Source organism: Capsicum annuum, chromosome 5 (assembly GCF_002878395.1).
Source record: "Capsicum annuum cultivar UCD-10X-F1 chromosome 5, UCD10Xv1.1, whole genome shotgun sequence".
Lineage (NCBI taxonomy): Eukaryota > Viridiplantae > Streptophyta > Magnoliopsida > Solanales > Solanaceae > Capsicum > Capsicum annuum.
The window spans coordinates 3135762-3153675 of NC_061115.1; the positions used below are offsets into that span (position 1 = coordinate 3135762).

Here is a 17914-nt window from a genome sequence, read left to right on the forward strand (position 1 = left end):
ATAACTATAACCTTTAACTTTGTCAGTGCACAAGTAGGCCTTTAACTATACAAAAACTGAACAAAAAACACTCCCATCCTACATTGCAAAATGCATGTATACATTCAAAATCACGCGCGTCAGAGTTAAAATTGAAGTGTTTTTTTGGTTCAGCTTTTGTATAGTTAAAGAGCCTACTTGTGCACCAACAAAGATAAAGGTCATAGTTATAATGCGTCTTTTTAATTAGATGGCAGCATCTGAGTGGATTACTAATCCACATAGGAGCGAATGAGTTTCACGCATGTAAGTTGCAGAATTGAAGTGTCTTTTTTGTTCAGTTTTTTGGATTGTTAAAGGGTCTACTTGTGCACTGACAAAGTTAAAGGGCATAGTTATAATTTGGTGTCAAGTTAAAAGTCCTATTTATGTTTTATGCCTTTTATTTTTTCAAAAAAAATTTCATGTTTCTATTAATTATACTAAATGATTTCCGAATAAAGGACATAAGTTATAATAGCTAGCTAGGTCTCTATTTCTAAAGCAAAGGTGACAGACTTTTCTATAATTTTGTGGGAAAATTAACCAAATTTGAGTCGACGCTCATGGCAATTGGACATGTTATTTTTTTGACATAATACATAAATATGATTCTAAAATTGATACCAAATCATAACATTGATCTTAAACTTTGATAGTGCACAAGTAGGCCCTTTAACTATACAAAACTTGAACAAAAAGATACTCTGATTTTGCAACTACATGCGTGTACCTCACTTGCTCTGACGTGGATTACTAATCCACTCATTTGGTCCCACCTAATTAAAAAAAATTATATGTATGACCTTTAACTTTGTCGGTGCACAAATAGGCCCTTTAACTATACAAAAGCTGAAAATAAAACCCTTCAATTCCAACTCGGACGCGCGCTGTTTTGCATGTACAACACACATATTGCCACATGGGATCGGGGTGTTTATTTGTTCAGGTTTTGAATAGTTAAAGGTCCTATTTATGCATTGTCAAAGTTTAAGGTCTATATTATAATTTGGTGTCAAGTTTAGGGTCATATTTATATATTATGCCTCTTTTTTTTCTTAACCATACCACATTAGTGGGCCATAACGAGGGAGTGATTGTTGGGTTTAAGAACAAAAGTCTCGCAAATATTAGAAAGTTACAATAGCTACATGTTAATCAGTGAGGCTTTTGTCAAAGCTGTAGGGGTGTTATAATAAGGGAAATGGCTCAAATATGCCATCGAACTATCAGAAATGAATCATTTATGCCATCTGTTAAAAGCTTGTCTTTTTTATGCCATCGCCATTACAAAATAGGTTCATCCATGCCATTACTTGTTTATGACGGCTTTTCAAAAACAACTTTACACATGTCGTCTTACTAGAGGTCCACATCATTAATTAAAAAAAAGAAAAAAAGCTCGAATATGCCATGGAACTATTAGAAATGTCTCATTTATGTCATTCGTTCAAAGTTTGGCTCGTTTATGTCATCGCCATTATAAAATAGGTCCATACATGTCAGTACTTGTGATACGGGTGAACCAAGCTGTCCAACAAGTTCTACAAGCTGTCCAACAAGTTCACGACCATTCACACGTAGCCAAGCTCGGGAGTTACAAAAACTCCAAGCTATGTTCATGCAAATGGCCGTGTGTGATTTGGTACTTTAGCCTTCCAATGGATTAAATGGTTTTAAGTGTGAAGAGGAGCCTTGAAGTGTAATAAACTTACACTCCAAGGCCACCCCTTGGAAAGGGTAGTATGGTCATTTGTTATCTCCCTTTGTGGACTAATATAAATAGATAGTGTTAGGGTTATTTTGGATTTAGTTCATTCATATTTTGGAAGACAGCAAACACTTTGTAATATTTTGGAACTTCTCTCTTACATTGGAGAAGCCCCAATTCCAAACACTCACTAGTAGAGTGATAGTAGTGTTGACTCTTGGCTAGAAACTAGGGTCTTGGGTTCTTTGAGTTCCTCTTGGTCCAAGCAAGAGCTTGGTATTAATATTCATTAATCTTAGGGTGCTTTCTCTTGTTAAGGTTCTTAGATCACTGAATATTGTGTGTCAAGTTAATATCCCTCTTGTAATCTTGTTAATCTTGTGTTGGTGGAACTTGAAGTCTAGTGAAGCCGTGTGAGGCTCTTTCGATTCACTAGCATTATTATTGACTTGATTTTTATTGTTGTTAATATCATCTTCTTGTTCTAAAAATGTGACTCTTGAAGACTAGTGAAGCCTTGTGTGGCCTATTTCGATTCACTAGCACTTGTTGTTCATCTTGTTGTTCTTGTTGTATTATTTGTTTCTTGTGTTGTGAACTTGGTATCATATCATTTGGTATCAAAGCTTGTGGTTGATTTTGTTCCAGCAAAATCAATCTTGGGTTTGGTAGTTAAAAAATACCAAAACCAAAAAAGAAAAAAAAAAGGTTGCTGAAATCTGAAAATTCTAGAAAAAAAAGAGAAATCTGTCCATCTTGTTCTTGGACGAGAAAATTGTGTTGTGTTGTTTTCTTGGCCAAGATTGGTGTTTGTGTGTTTATATCTAGGTGTTCTTTTGTTTGTCTAGTTAGTTTTGTTGTGTGGATTTCTTTTTCATCAACACAAAAGGTGTCTAAAGCTAAGTTGAGCTCAATATATTGACATTGCTATTGTGAACTTGAAGTGGTAGTATGATGAACTTGAAGAAAGCTGAGTTTGTGTGTTGTTGCTTGACTTTAAAGTGGACTATTGTTGGTGAATTTTAGTTGTGTTCTTGAAGTATTGTTTTGGTGTTCATCTTTATCTTCTCATCATCTCATATCTTGACCACTATAAAGACTAAAATAGATCCAAAAGGGTTGCAAGACAAAGTTGTAAAGTTGTTTGTGAAAAGACTTGCCAACATCACTTCCTTGACTTAACAACCACTTTTCCTTAAAACAAGGAGCCTTGTCTTTTGTAATTAGTAAAGTCAAGCCTCATCTTTTTGATTTGGAAAAAGTTGAAAAGTTACAAGACTTTACTTTCCCTCCAAAAGCAAAGTCATCCATTACAAAATTGTGAAGATTAAGGCTTCAAGTTGTTGAACAAAATGTATGGACCCGTGACCAATTTCATACTGCCACATCACCTTAATAAGTGTTCACATCATTAGTTAAGCTCAATTTGGATATTCTAGTTTCTAATTATTTATTCTTAGTTTCTTCTAATTGACTCGAGAACTAATTAGCAAGGTAGTACGTTCCTACTAGGTTGTCAATTAGTCCTTTGAAGCCTTGTATTCGTGTCATCATTTGTTTGTGTGCTTTTTGTCGTTTGAATACATTGTAACTCCTTGACTATAGTCCGACAAGAATTCTTTGAGTTTCAAACAAGAATCTACTCCGGAAAAGAGCATACCCAAACCTTAAGAATTCATGGGTTACTAGCTAATCTACAACACTTTTAGAGCTCGAGTGTGAGTGATCTGGGAGTGTGTGAGTGAGGAGAGGTTTTAAACTAACTTGTTTGTTACTTTTGTAGGTGATACCTAGACAATGGAATTAACCACGTCTCAAACCGTGGATTCTAATGAAATGGAGAATATGAGGGTCACTCTTGAGGCTATGACCCGAGCTCTTGAAAGGTTGAGTACAGAAGTGGGAGCCATAAGGAGATAAGTGACAACTATTAGTGGGAGGTTAGAACAAGTGGAGAGTCAAAGGAACTCTTGTCCTTTTGCTCCTCAATATGTTTCATCAAGTGGACATGATAGAAATTCCTCCGCCACCGTTACTCTTGAAACATGGCCACAATTGCCAAATCCTTCACTAGCTCCACTAAATGCCGCAAGGCAAACCACTCATAACCCCCTAAACCGAAACTCCAATAGACCAACCCATTCCTAAACTCTTTAAGTTCCACAAGAGGGACTCAAACGTCAAATGCCTCCACAAAATTCGAACCCTCCCTTCCAAGCTCCACTAAACCAAAGACCACCACTTCTACAAAATCCAATCCCTCCAAATCAAGTTCCAAATGTCCAAAATTGTCCTGTCTACATTGAGTAATATGGTAGAGAGTATTATGAAGTGTATGGAACCTTTGACAATGCTTATATGAGGGAATAAGAGATGAGAGAGGGATGTAAGGATCCAAGAAGATACCGAGGGTATGGAAAAAGGGGAAACTGACACCAAGAGAGAGACATATACATCAATACCATCAAATTGAGCCTACCTATATTTAAGGGTTAAAGTGACCCTGAGGTGTATCTTTCTTGGGAGTCGGAGTGTGATAAAGTGTTTCAATTAAATGATATATCAGAGCTGAAGAAGAGTTATTATGCCATAGCTCACTTTGAAGGCTATGCTAACACATGGTGGGAATATGTCAAATGGTTTGGTAATGAGTTGATTGATGGACAACTACCACCATGGTTTCAGTTAATTTATCTAATGACGCAATGGTATCTTCCCGAAATTTATCGTCATGAGTTGCTTGCTAGGTTGTACAATTTGCGATAAGGGAATCGAAGTGTGATGGCATATTATGATGAGTTTCAACAACTCATGTTGAAGCTTGATCATCGTGGAGAACAAATTTGCCATAACATCATTCGGTTCAAGTGTGGGTTGAAAAAGATATCTCCAATCATTTCAATCTTCCCAAGTTTGATACCGTTGAAGGAGTTTTCCAAGCAGCTCTTGAGATTGAAAAGGAGTTTAAAGAGAGGTCGTCATTCAGGGAAAAGGGAACATCAACCTCGGGTTTACTGAGGAGAAAAGATATGGTTGAACCATCTTCGGGTTGTCCCAAAAACAAGGACCAACTCTCCACTTTAAGGCTGCCCGAGCCTAAAACAATCCACAAATTTCCTCCCCGACAAGAAGCTCACAAGTATCCTAATCCTAAAGGGTTCTAATGTTTCAAGTGCCAAGGTTGGGGACATAAAGCCAATGAATGTCCAAAAAGATGCAATGAGATACTAAGGAAAGGGATATTGTATTATCTTGGTGAGGAAGTGGGTCTTAAAAAAGAAGAGAATGAGGCCGAGCCTCAAGATGGAGAGAAACCCAAAAGTGATCCAGATAATGATGATGATGATGATTGTGAGGATACTAATCCACAAGAAGGGGAGTGTGTGGTTCCAAAATTTGTAGTGAGGCATTCCATGACTAGTAAGGCGATAGATGGTCCTAGCCAATGGGAGAATCTATTTCATACTAAATGCCTTGTGAAGGGAAGTGTGTGCACTTTGGTGATAGATAGTGGTAGTTGTGCAAATGTTGTTAGTATTGCTATGGATAACTTCTTGAAATTGCCAACTACTCTTCATACTAGCCCTTACAAGTCAAATGGTTGAATGAATGTGGCGAATTGAAAGTCATGAGGCAATGTGTGATACAGTTTAAGATGGGAAACTACCACAATGAAGTGCTTTGTGACATAATACCAATGCAAGTGTGTTACTTGTTGTTAGGTAGACCTTGGAAATATGATAGGTCTACCAAATATGATAGGAGGTATAATCGATATACACTTGAGAAGGATGGATGAAAGGTCACACTTCATCCACTTTTGCCTTCACAAGTGAACGAGTTGTATCAAAGGATGAGAGAATTGAAACAAAAGGGGAAGAGATCCAAAAATAAAGAAAAAAGAGGGGGAACCCATAGGTGGGGGAGTGGGGATATCCGGGGATGCCTCAACATCAAAGGGAAAAGAAAACATAGTGATGTTGGTTAGAACAAAGGATCTCTTCATGGATCATGATGAGGAGACACCCATGCTTCTTTTGGCACATTGTTTTAACACTAACCCCACTAATTCTTCTATTTCTCCGTTGATTTCTTGTGTGTTGCAGGATTATGAAGATTTTTTTCCCAAAGAACTTCCACAAGGGATGCCCCTGCATTGGGGAATTGAGCATCAAATAGAATTTGTACCGGGATCACAATTGCCTAACAAACCGGCTTATAGGAGCAACCCGACAGATACCAAAGAATTACAATGCCAAGTTGAGGAACTCCTTAACAAAGGGTATATCAAGGAGATTATGAGCCCTTGCACGGTCCCGATGCTACTATTTCCCAAGAAAGATGGGACTTGGCGTATGTTCATTGATTGCTGAGCCATCAACAAGATAACGGTAAAATATTGTCACCCTATTCCTAGGCTAGATGATATGCTTGATGAATTGAGTGGTTCGTGTTTGTTTTCTATAATTGATTTGAGGATTGGATATCACCAAATACTTATGAAACTGGGTGATGAATGGAAAACTACGTTCAAGACCAAATTTGGTCTCTATTAATGGATGGTTATGCCATTTGGCCTGAAAAATGCTCCACGTACTTTCATGAGGCTAATGAATCATGTGATGAAACCTTTTATTGGAAAGTTTGTTGTTGTCTACTTTGATGATGTGTTGGTGTATAGTAGGTCCTTAGATGAGCATCTAAAACATTTATAATGTGTGTTTGATGTCCTCCGAAAGGAGAAGTTATATGCTAATTTAGAAAAGTGTTCTTTTGGTGTCCAAGAAGTTGTATTTCTCGGTTTTGTGGTGAGATCAAAAGGGGTCCAAGTGGATGAATCTAACATTGACGCTATCAAAAATTGGCCAACTCCCAAAACCATAGGTGAAGTGAGAAGCTTCCACGGGTTGGCTAGTTTTTATAGACGTTTTGTCAAAGGATTTAGCACTATTGCCTCTCCCTTGACCAAAGTGATTAAAAAGGATCGGCCTTTCAAGTGGGGAGATGAACAAGCTAAGGCCTTCAAGGACTTGAAAGCTATGCTCATCTCGACCCCTTTATTACAATTGTCGAATTTTGACAAGACTTTTGAGGTTGAATGTGATGCTAGAAAAGTTTGTATAGGCATGGTTTTAATGCAATAATTGAAGCCTACTGCCTACTTTAGCGAAAAGCTCAAAAGAGAGACTCTAAACTACTCTACGTACGATTTAGAGTTGTATGCCTTGATTAGAGACTTGGCCACTTGAAAACATTGTTTATTGCCTAAAGAATTCGTGATCCAAATGGACCATAAATCCTTGAAGCATCTTCGGGCACAAGATAAGATTAACAAACGGCATGCCAAGTGGATTGAGTTTTTTGAAAATTTCCCTTATGTTATTCATTACAAAAAGGGTAAAGACAATGTGGTTGCTGATGCTTTATCTTGAAAACATGTTCTTGTGTCTACTTTGTCTTCAAAATTGATGGGTTTTGATATATTAAAGGAATTGTATCATGAGGACCCTCACTTTGCTCCTATCTATAGGGAATGCGAAGAATGAGGTAGGGACAAGTGGGATTTGGCTAGGGTTTCAAATCCCTATGCCAAGTTTGACGGTTACTAATTTAAAGGTAGGTGATTGTGTATACCCTCTAGATATTGGAGAGAGTTGTTTGTGAGAGAAGCATACAATGGTGGTCTAATGGGTCACTTTGGAGTCGAAACCTTGGAATATTGGAGGAGCAATTCTATTGGCCAAAAATGCACAAGGATGTGTCTAGGATTTGCGGCCAATATGTAGATTGCAAAGGAGCCAAATCTCAGCTCCAACCTCATAGGTTGTACACCCCGCTACCCATCCCTTTACATCATTGGCTTGATATATCTATGGATTTTTTGTTAGGGTTGCCAAGGAGTAGAAGAGGTCGGGATAGTATCTTTGTTGTGGTTGATTGGTTTTCTAAGATGGCACACTTTATTGAATGCTCTAAATGTGATGATGCACCTAGTGTGGCCTTTTTTTTTTGATAATGTTGTCAAGTTGCATGGTATTCTGAGGACCAATGTGAGTGATAGGGACTCTAAGTTCCTAAGTCTCTTTTGAAAGTCCATGTGGGGTAGGCTTGGTACCAAGTTGTTATTCTCCACTTCTTGCCACCCACAAATCGATGGCCAAACGAAAGTAGTAAATAGGACTTTGGGTGCTATTATACATTCCATGATTAAGGAAAAATTGACTTCTTGGGAGGAACACCTACCATTAATTGATTTTGTCTATAATCGTGTTATACACTCAAGTATGGGAATGACTCCCTTTGAGTGTGTATACGGCCTCAACCCCTTACCCCTTTGGATTTAACTCCTTTGACAAATGATCTTATGATTAGCCTAGATGGATGAAAGCGGGAAGATTTTATGAAAAAGTGGCATGAGAAGGTGCATCTTCGACTTGAGAAGAAAAATCAAGAGATTGCAAAGCGGGAAAACAAAGGAAGAAAGAAACTCATTTTTGAACCGGGAGATTGGTGTGGGTGCACCTTAGGAAAGATCAGTTTCCATTTCAAAGAAGGACCAAATTGATGCCAAGGGGTGATGGTCCATTCCAAGTACTTGAAAGAATCAATGATAATTCCTACAAGATTGACCTTCCCCCAGAATACCAAGTGCACAACACTTTCAACATGTGTGATCTTTCTCTAGTGGATGCGGTTGAGGATGGCCAAATGTCAAATTTGAGTTCAAATTTCTCTCAAGATGGAGAGCATGATACGGGTGTACCAAGCTGTCTAACAAGTTCTACAAGCTGTCCAACAAGTTCACGACCATTCACACGTATCCAAGCTTGGGAGTTACAAAAACTCCAAGCTATGTTCATGCAAATGGCCGTGTGTGAGTTGGTACTTGATCCTTCCAGTGGATTAAATGTTTTTAAGTGTGAAGATGAGCCTTGAAGTGTAATAAACTTTCACTCCAAGGCCACCCCTTGGCAAGGGTAGTATGGTCATTTGTTTTCTCCCTTTGTGGACTAATATAAATAGATAGTATTAGGGTTATTTTGGAGTTAGTTCGTTCATATTTTGGAAGACAACAAACACTTTGTAATATTTTGGAACTTCTTTCTTCCATTGGAGAAGTCCCAATTCAAAGAACTCACTAGTAGAGTGATACTAGTGTTGTCTCTTGGCTAGAAACTAGGGTCTTGGCTTCTTTGAGTTCCTCTTGGTCCAAGTAAGAGCTTGGTATTAATATTCATTAATCTTAGGGTGCTTTCTCTTGTTAAGGTTCTTAGATCATTGAATATTGTGTGTCAAGTTACTATCCCTGTTGTAATCTTGTTAATCTTGTGTTGTTGGAATCTTCAAGTCTAGTGAAGCCATGTGAGGCTCTTTCGATTCACTAGTATTATTATTGACTTGCTTGTTCTTGTTGTTAATATCATCTTCTTATTCTAAAAACGTGACTCTTGAAGACTAGTGAAGATGTGTGTGGCCTATTTTCTCTTACATTTAGTTAATAATAGTCAGTGCCTTGAATCTTTGAGGAAGATTTTCCGTCATAGAATTGAATGAAAAATCTACCAAAATGTATGCAAAAGAGAATGATTAATTAGTCATTTTAAGGTTTATAAGGCTTGACAAAAGAATATCTTAGGCCTCTCTTGTGAATATCTCAAAATATATTCAGTTGTTTAGTTAACTTAGTTGGGACCATTGCATAATTTTAATTAGTGACGTGGATCTCTAGTAAGATGACACGTGTGAAAGTTGATATGATACAAATTTGGTACGTATCAAAAACAATCCAAAAATAGTCCACAAACAAAGGGAAACCGAGAGCTCAACAAACACCAAATCTCAGTTCCAACAAAATCAAGAAACAAGGTGTAAATGACACCAAAAGCACTAACAACAACAAGAGATAAACAATAATAACGAGAGGAACAATACTACAATAACAATAATCCAACAGTTACAAGATTACAGGAACAACAAGAACCAAATGGTTCACCAGACTACACAACTAGTACATGATATGTAAAGATAGGAAGTGGGACATAAACTATTACAAGGTTAAGAACCCAAAGATGTATTAAATCTAAGGACCCCTAAGACTTACAATAGCAGCACCACACTCTTACGTGACACAAGAGAAATTCCGCCGCTCAAGCACCAACGTTTCCAAGCAATACACAATCACAAGTGAATCCACACTTGTTCATGTCCTAGTTTTGGCCTAGAGACCCTCTCTCTCAAGAGATGTGTTCTTTCAACAATATCCAACAAAAACTAATGAACTAAAACCCTATATTGTTCTATTTATAGTACTTTACAAATAAAAAATCAAATGACAAAAAGGCCCTTTAATGACCAAGTAGGCAAATAGGCACCCATGGAGTGTTTTTAGGGGCGATTTGGAGCGCTTTTTAACACTTCAACTCGTACACCTCTGAGGTTACATCCAAAATACTCAAAAACATTCATCTTCATGATCGTGCTTATATCAAAAGCTGTTTTTGAAAAACCACCGTTAACAAGTAATGGAATGGATGAACCCGTTTTGTAACGATAATGGCATTAACAAGATAAACTTTTAACGGATGGCATAAACGAGCCATTACTGATAGTTTGATGGCATATTTGAGCCTTTTTTCGTTATTTCACTTAATGATGTGGACCTCTAGTAAAAACACACATGGCAAAGTTATTTTTGGAAAACCACCGTTAACAAGGAAAGACATAGATGAACCTGTTGGGGAATCTTAGTAGCTTAGTTGGTTAGGGTTCGATTCCCCACATTGTAATCCCCTCCCCCATTCCCCTTCCCCTCCCCCCAATTTTTTTCTTTTTAAAAAAGACATAGATGAACCTGTTTTGTAACGGCGATGACATAAACAAGCCAAACTTTTAAGGAATGACATAAATGAGCCATTTCTAATAGTTCCATGTCATATCTGAGCCTTTTCCCTATAATCAATGTCAGATTCTTGACCAAAATAGACAATATCACATCATGTTATAAGTCGTACAATACATGCCATTAATTCGACAGCGTTACCTAACAGCTAACTTTCTTGAGTAATTATTTCCACAACTTTTCTTCTGTTTTTGGAAATAATTAATAAACCAAACTGAGTCAACTAACATTTTATTTACGTTAATACTGATCACTTATCCTTTTCTGTTTGTTTATTTTTTTATTTTTTTTTGAAAATCTTGGCAATCAATCAAACAAATCATTTTCCAAATCCCTTCGATGCAGTGCATAGTAACATCATATATGGAGAAACACATTTTCTTATTGATTCTTCTCTTTCTAATTCAATATTACTCTCTTTCGATATCAGCTGCTTCATCAAATGAAACAGATCAACAAGCTCTACTAGCTTTCAAAGGTCTTGTTACTAGTCCTAGTCATTTTTTGGTAAATAATTGGACTAAGAATACTTCCTTTTGCTCTTGGTTTGGTGTCACTTGCAGTCCAAAAAGGCAAAGGGTTGTATCCTTGGCGCTTCCCGATATGCAACTTCAAGGCACAATTTCCTCCTCTTTGGCCAATTTGTCCTTTCTCAGCATGCTCAATCTACAGAATAACAGCCTCCATGGTGGCATCCCTTTCGGACTTGGCCACTTGCCTCGCTTGCGAGTGATTGATGTTAGAAACAATCAGCTTCAAGGAAGTATTCCAACAAGTCTATTTCAACACCGGAGGGTTCAAGTAATTTCCTTAGCTTTCAATAAACTCGGTGGTGACATGTGGAAAGGGCCATGGATTGTACCAGAACTCAGAGTCTTGAATCTGAGGAACAATAGCCTCACAGGTATAATCCCTCCTTCTGTTGGAAATGCCACAAAGTTGATGAACTTCAGTTTGGCTGGGAACAGAATCAGTGGCAACCTTCCAAAAGAGATCGGTAATCTGAGCCAGCTTAAATTTTTGTCCTTAAATGATAATCAATTAATAGGTTCAATTCCTGCAGTACTGTTCAATATTTGGTCGCTTCTTGTCACATCTCTGAGATTCAATAGACTTTCTGGTTCTCTCTTGCTTAATGAAGAGAATATTGTGTCAAATCTAGAGTTTTAAAGTGTATCTAACAACCAAATTTCTGGTTGCATTCCTTCTAACATATGCCAACTCACAGAGCTCCAAGTTTTGTCCATATCTCTCAACAGCATAACTGGAGAGATACCCAGAAATATTGGTTGTTTATCAAAACTCGAGGTGTTTTATATTGGAGAAAATCCAATATCAGGGACTATTCCCGCTTCATTGGCCAATATTTCCCCTCTGCAATATGTTGACTGTACAGGAAATCGATTGGAGGGCCCAATTCCTCCAGAATTGGGGAAGCTATCAAATTTGAGGTGATTAAGCTTTGGCCATAATTCTAATCTTATTGGTCAAATTCCAGAGGCTATTTTCAATATATCTTCTTTGGAAACGATAGCTGTCTATTTCAACAACATTTCAGGGACCATTCCAGCCACTACAGGTCTTCATCTTCCAAGCCTTAAACTGCTTCTCTTGGGAGAAAATCAGCTGGAAGGGGAAATTCCATTGTTCATAACAAATGCTTCCAAGCTTGAGATACTGGACCTATCAAATAACTTTTTTTAAGGAACTATTCCTAATAATTTGGGAAATCTTCGTGAGCTACGATATCTGTTCCTACATCATAATCAACTTACCAATGAACCAACAGACCATGAGTTGCGATTCTTCAATTCTTTGGTGGACTGCAGGATGTTGCTATATCTAAAAGTGGGTCCCAATCCGTTGAATGGTGTTCTGCCCAATTCTATTGGGAATCTTTCATCTACTATCGAAGACTTATATATATCAGATGCACAGATCAATGGCCTCATCCCCCCAGTTAGAGGCAACATGAGCAGTCTAACAGAACTAACCCTTGGAGGAAATAACTTGAAGGGAAATATTCCTCCTGAGATTGGTAAGCTTAAACAACTCCAAGGTTTGTTTCTACCGAACAATAAATTGAACGGACATATTCTAGAGGAAGTATGTCATTTATCTAATTTGGTTCAATTAAGTCTAGGTGATAATGACCTATTGGAGGACTGAAGGCCATTGTAGAACTTTATCTTTCTGGTAATCACTTTTCGGGCATGATACCAAGCAGATTGGGGGAACTCCAAAACCTGCAGTATCTTGACCTATCAAACAATTGATTTTATGGCCAAATTCCATTATCCTTTGCCAACTTGATAAGCTTGCAATTCTTGGATTTGTCTTTAAATGCTATGTCAGGTACTATTCCTAAGTCCATGGAAAGACTCTCATAACTTAAAAGCATTAATGTTTCATTTAACGATTTAGAAGGTGAAATACCCAGTGGTGGTGTGTTTGTGAATTCCACTCTCCAATCATTTCTTGGGAACAAAGGACTATTTGGAGTGCACATATTGGAGGTTCCTGCTTGCGCTAATCCCGGACTACAATCAAAGTCTAAGGAGCTAGTGCTAAAGGTTGTTATTCCAGTGGTTATTTCATCATTTCTGATATTCTTGCTGGTTTCAGTTTTGATATTGAAACGGAAGAAGAAAGGAAAGTTCAAAGATGTGGAAAAGGTACCAGATATCAAGACTTATCAATTAGTTTCCTATCACGAGATTCAGCGAGCAACAAATTATTTTGATGAATCAAATTTAATTGGTGTCGGAAGTTCTGGTTCTGTGTACCAAGGCACATTATCTAGTGGAATTGTGGTATCCATAAAGATTCTTGATTTGGAATATGAGGAGGTATGCAAGAGGTTCGACACTGAATGTGAAGTGATGAGAAATGTTAGGCACAGGAATCTTGTGCCCGTGATCACAACTTGTTTTAGTGACTATATAAGTGCCTTTGTTCTGCAATATATGTCTAATGGGAGCCTTGAAAATTGGTTGTACAGAGAAGATTGCCAGTTCAACCTTCTTCAAAGAGTAACTGTAATGCTTGGTGCGGCTATGGGAATTGAATATCTACATCATGGTCATATCACTCCAATAGTTAATTGTGACCTAAAGCCAGAAAACATTCTTTTGGATGATAATATGGTAGCTCATGTTGGTTATTTTGGCATCTCTAAAATTTTAGCTGTAAGCAAGTCCATGGCATATACTGAGACATTGGGCACTCTTGGTTATATCGCACCAGGTATATAATATCCACTCTCTTAGGTTTTCTCTTAGCATAATTAGACGTCTCCAAATTTTAGAAGTAAGAAAAAGCAAGTCTCTATTTGTACATAATTAGTGTTATATTTCAATTTACTTTCTTTCCTTTCATTCTTTTCAAAGAATATGGCTCGGAGGGAATAGTGTCAACTAATGGGGATGTTTATAGTTACGGCATCGTGTTGATGGAGGTTTTGACCAAAAGAAGGCCAACAGATGAAAAGATATGCAATGAAAATCTTGACTTGAGGAAATGGATAACACAATCATTTTCAGGGTCTATGATGGACGTTATAGATAACAATCTTTTTCGTAAGGAAGCGCAAATCACTTCAAAAAGTGAAATCTGCATAGCCTTAATGGTAGAATTGGCTTTAGATTGCACAATGGAAATGCCAGAATCAAGAATAACCATGAAAGATGTAGTCAAGAGGCTTAACAAAATCAAGAACACATTTCTGGAAATATAGAAGCTAGTATCTGTTCCTGCAGTGTTGTTTCTCAGCAGCAAGTAAATATGTTGTTTTTTAAGTAAAGTTTTTGTATGGTACTACTTGGAGTCATGTACTGTTTGTAATTCAAAGTGTTGTAGTCCAGCATTTTGTATTTCACTTTTTGTATACAGTTTCTCTATTAATCAGATCAGTTGCTCCTCTTTTTGTTTTCACTATTCTTTATAGTAGGTTCTGGAGATAAACAAATGTACTCCTAAAAAAACTTGCTATTAATTGTCTATAAGCATGTATTGTATCTGTGAGCAAAACTTCTACTAGGTGAAAAGAACCTAAGTTATTGAACAATTGATTAAGATAAATGTTTGACAACCAAATAGAAAGGGAGAATAAATACATGAGAATGAAAGAGAACTCTTGAAATTGATGTGTTACGAATGTGAAAGAAGGTACCCATTTATAGAGATGTAAATGGCTTGTTGATGTCATCCATGATGTTAATGGAAGATGTAAATTTCAATATTTACATGTGAATGAGAGAAATTTACAATAAAATCTTTGGTAGCAACCTTGTTTGACAAGACGAACAAATAATCTTCCAAAAGCCTTTGGTTGGCTTTTACCAAGTGTAAACCAAAGAAGAAACAAAGTCCATATTACAAATCTCCACCTTGGCTTGAGTTTGATTAATATAGTAAATTTTATTCCCTCTGCAAAAGCCCGTGTGGAAAAATCATTCTTCACAAAGGGCAGTAAGTTCAAGCTTTGCTTGAACTTACTGACAGGAAAACTCTTTGCGAACATATAAGCAGGATTGTCTCTAGTGTTGATTGAGACCTTTCCTTCAACAATAGATTCCTGAATAAAATGATACTTGAGTCTTGATGTAAATATATTTCGTCCTCTCATGATAAATTTGATCTTTAGTCATGTGGATGGCACGTTGACTATCACAGAAAATAATAATATCACCTTGGTGTGGACTGAGTTCAGCAAACAGACCCTTCAACCATAAGGCTTCTTTGATCGCCTCAGTCACTGCCACATATTCTACTTTGGTAGTAAATAAAGATTTTATTTGTTGTAATGTAGCTTTCTAATTGATAGCACAACCACTAGTGCAAAATACATAGCCAATCAATGATCTTCATTTGTCAAGATCACCTGCATAATCTGAGTCTATAAAACCAACCGAAGTGTTATTATTTCTTCCAAACTCCAAATATGCGTTTGAAGTACCTCGCAAGTATCCGAGAATCCATTTTACCGCCTGCCAATGTGCTTTTCCAGGATAAGCCATATATCGACTTACCGAACTTACTGCTTGTGAAATGTCTGAACGTGTACACACTATTGCATACATAATACTACCACCTTCCCTAGAATATGGTATATGTACCATATACTTTTCTTCTTCCTCTGACTGTGGTGATTGAGACATTGATAACTTAAAATGATAAACAAGAGGAGTACTTACAGGTTTAGCTTCTTTCATGCCAAACCTCGCCAAGTACTTTTTTGGGTCAAGAATAGCTTGTTGGCTTCTCGATCTCTTCTGATCTCCATGCCAAGGATTTTCTTAGCTGCTCCTAAATCTTTTAGTTTCAAATTCACTTTTCAGCGGAGTTTTCAAGTTGTGAATTTCTGTCAAATCCTTAGCAGTAATGATCATGTCATCAACATATAATAGTAAGTAAATGAAAGAATCATCATTTAAATTTCGAAAGTAAACACAACTATCATACCTGCTCCTTGAATAATCATGATCCAACATAAAGGAATCAAACCTCTTGTACCATTGTCTTGGAGGTTATTTCAATCCATACAAGGATTTATTCAACAAGCAAACATGATCTTCCTTTCCTTCAATTTCAAATCCTTCAGGTTGATCATTTGTATTTGTTCCTCAAGTTCGCCATGTAAGAAAGTTGTCCTAACATCAAACTGTTCTAATTCCAAATCATACATGGAAACTAAGGCAAGAAAGACATCAATAGAGCTATGTTTAAAAACAGGTGAGAAAATATTTTTAAAATCAACTCCTTGAACCTGACTATAGCCCTTCACAACTAATCATGCCTTATACCTTGCATCTTCAAACCCTGGAATTCCATCCTTTTTCTTGAAAACCCGTTTGCAACCATTGATTCTGCTTTCTGACAGCAACTTCACCAAAGACCAAGTACTATTCTTGTGGAGAGATTCAATTTCTTTATTGTCCCAACTCGAACCAAGGCCTTGGATGCGAAGGGCATCCTGAACCACGAAGGCCCGAGAAACCCCTTAGCATAATATCATAAGAATAATCCATACATAATCAAAGTGAAGAAGCTATAATAAAATTCAAGGAAACTTATAATACAAACTGTGTTAACAAAATATGATAATACAATACCCAAAATTCATCTACGAAGCCTCTACTGAACACTAACTGTCTAGACCGAGACAAAGCCCCCAGCTGAAACATGTACTGAAAAACTCAATATATAAGTAAATTCCTTATGAAAGATGGATGGATAACCAATCGTGTCATATTCCAAATGTTCTACTAATGTGATGGACCATGGGACTATACGGTAGAACCTGAAATATAAGGGATCGATACTCGAAAGTACTGGTATGTAGAACAACCCAAAAGTAACATAAATTTTTATACAACATAAGTGAGAGCATTTCATAAAGCAGTTTAGCATAAGGTAAATGAAAACACATGGACATAATTTGATGAGCTTCAAAACATTTTCTTGTAATAATGAATCAACTCTTTGATTTACTTCTGAGTTAGATGGTACACCATACATTTCTACAATCCCATCGGCTACATGGAATCTACCCTTAACTCGGCGGTCAAGCTCCCAACCCAAATTTGCCGCAAGAGTTGGGGTCTATAATAAAGCAAGGTATGCCTCCTTACTGACACACCATGTTATGAAAAGTATGCCTCCTTACTGACATACATATCATGAAACCCGCATCGACAAAATACGGTTTTAGGCTATGAGTTATCAGAATTCATTCATTCTTTGGGTAACCATCTAACTCTCTTTAAGCCCATTTTCAGTTCTTTAAAACCATGCTTCATGCTTATAACATTATTTACTTTCATGCTAAGGGAATTTCGTAATAGGTATCGTCATACCTAGACTTGCAAGCCATATCATATCATATCATATCATATCATATGCCCTTTTATTCAAAAATTGCATTATTAATCACCAAAAGATTTAAATCACACGAGGGTTGTTATTGTAAAAGCATATGAAAACTTATGCAACATACTCCTATTTTAAGTCTTTAACATATGGTTGTCAATTCTTTTATTCAACACATGCATTTCATTCTGTTAAGACACAAGAGCCTTCAGCATAAGAAATACCCCTTTGAAAACATGAAAAACTACAATGCATAATAGTTAAAGAGACATTTAAAATTCAAGAATTATCATCATTCATAAAGCAGCCCCAACATTAGTTAATACATAAATCTCATGATCAAAATGGGGTTTATAATTCATGCTCTCAAACCCAACTCACAATTCATAACATGATAAGACCATAAATTTCGTCAT

The 17914-nt window shown here is 36.9% G+C and overlaps 1 protein-coding gene across 1 annotated transcript; it reads left to right on the forward strand.

Moving 5' to 3' along the window:
- Nucleotides 1-10991: 10991 nt before the first annotated feature.
- Nucleotides 10992-14364, forward strand: LOC107871536 (receptor kinase-like protein Xa21). The gene is made up of 5 exons (XM_047412923.1): nucleotides 10992-11625; nucleotides 11857-12079; nucleotides 12458-12687; nucleotides 13053-13874; nucleotides 14018-14364. Exons 1-5 carry the CDS (start codon nucleotides 10992-10994, stop codon nucleotides 14362-14364), a joined length of 2256 nt encoding a protein of 751 aa, XP_047268879.1.
- Nucleotides 14365-17914: the final 3550 nt, after the last annotated feature.

Coding starts and splice junctions, on each gene's coding strand:
- LOC107871536 (XM_047412923.1), top strand. CDS start 10,992: ATGGAGAAACACATTTTCTTATTGATTCTTCTCTTTCTAATTCAATAT. Junction 12,688..13,052: donor TAAGCTTAAACAACTCCAAG/GTTTGTTTCTAC, acceptor TTAACGATTTAG/AAGGTGAAATACCCAGTGGT. Junction 13,875..14,017: donor TCTTGGTTATATCGCACCAG/GTATATAATATC, acceptor TTCTTTTCAAAG/AATATGGCTCGGAGGGAATA.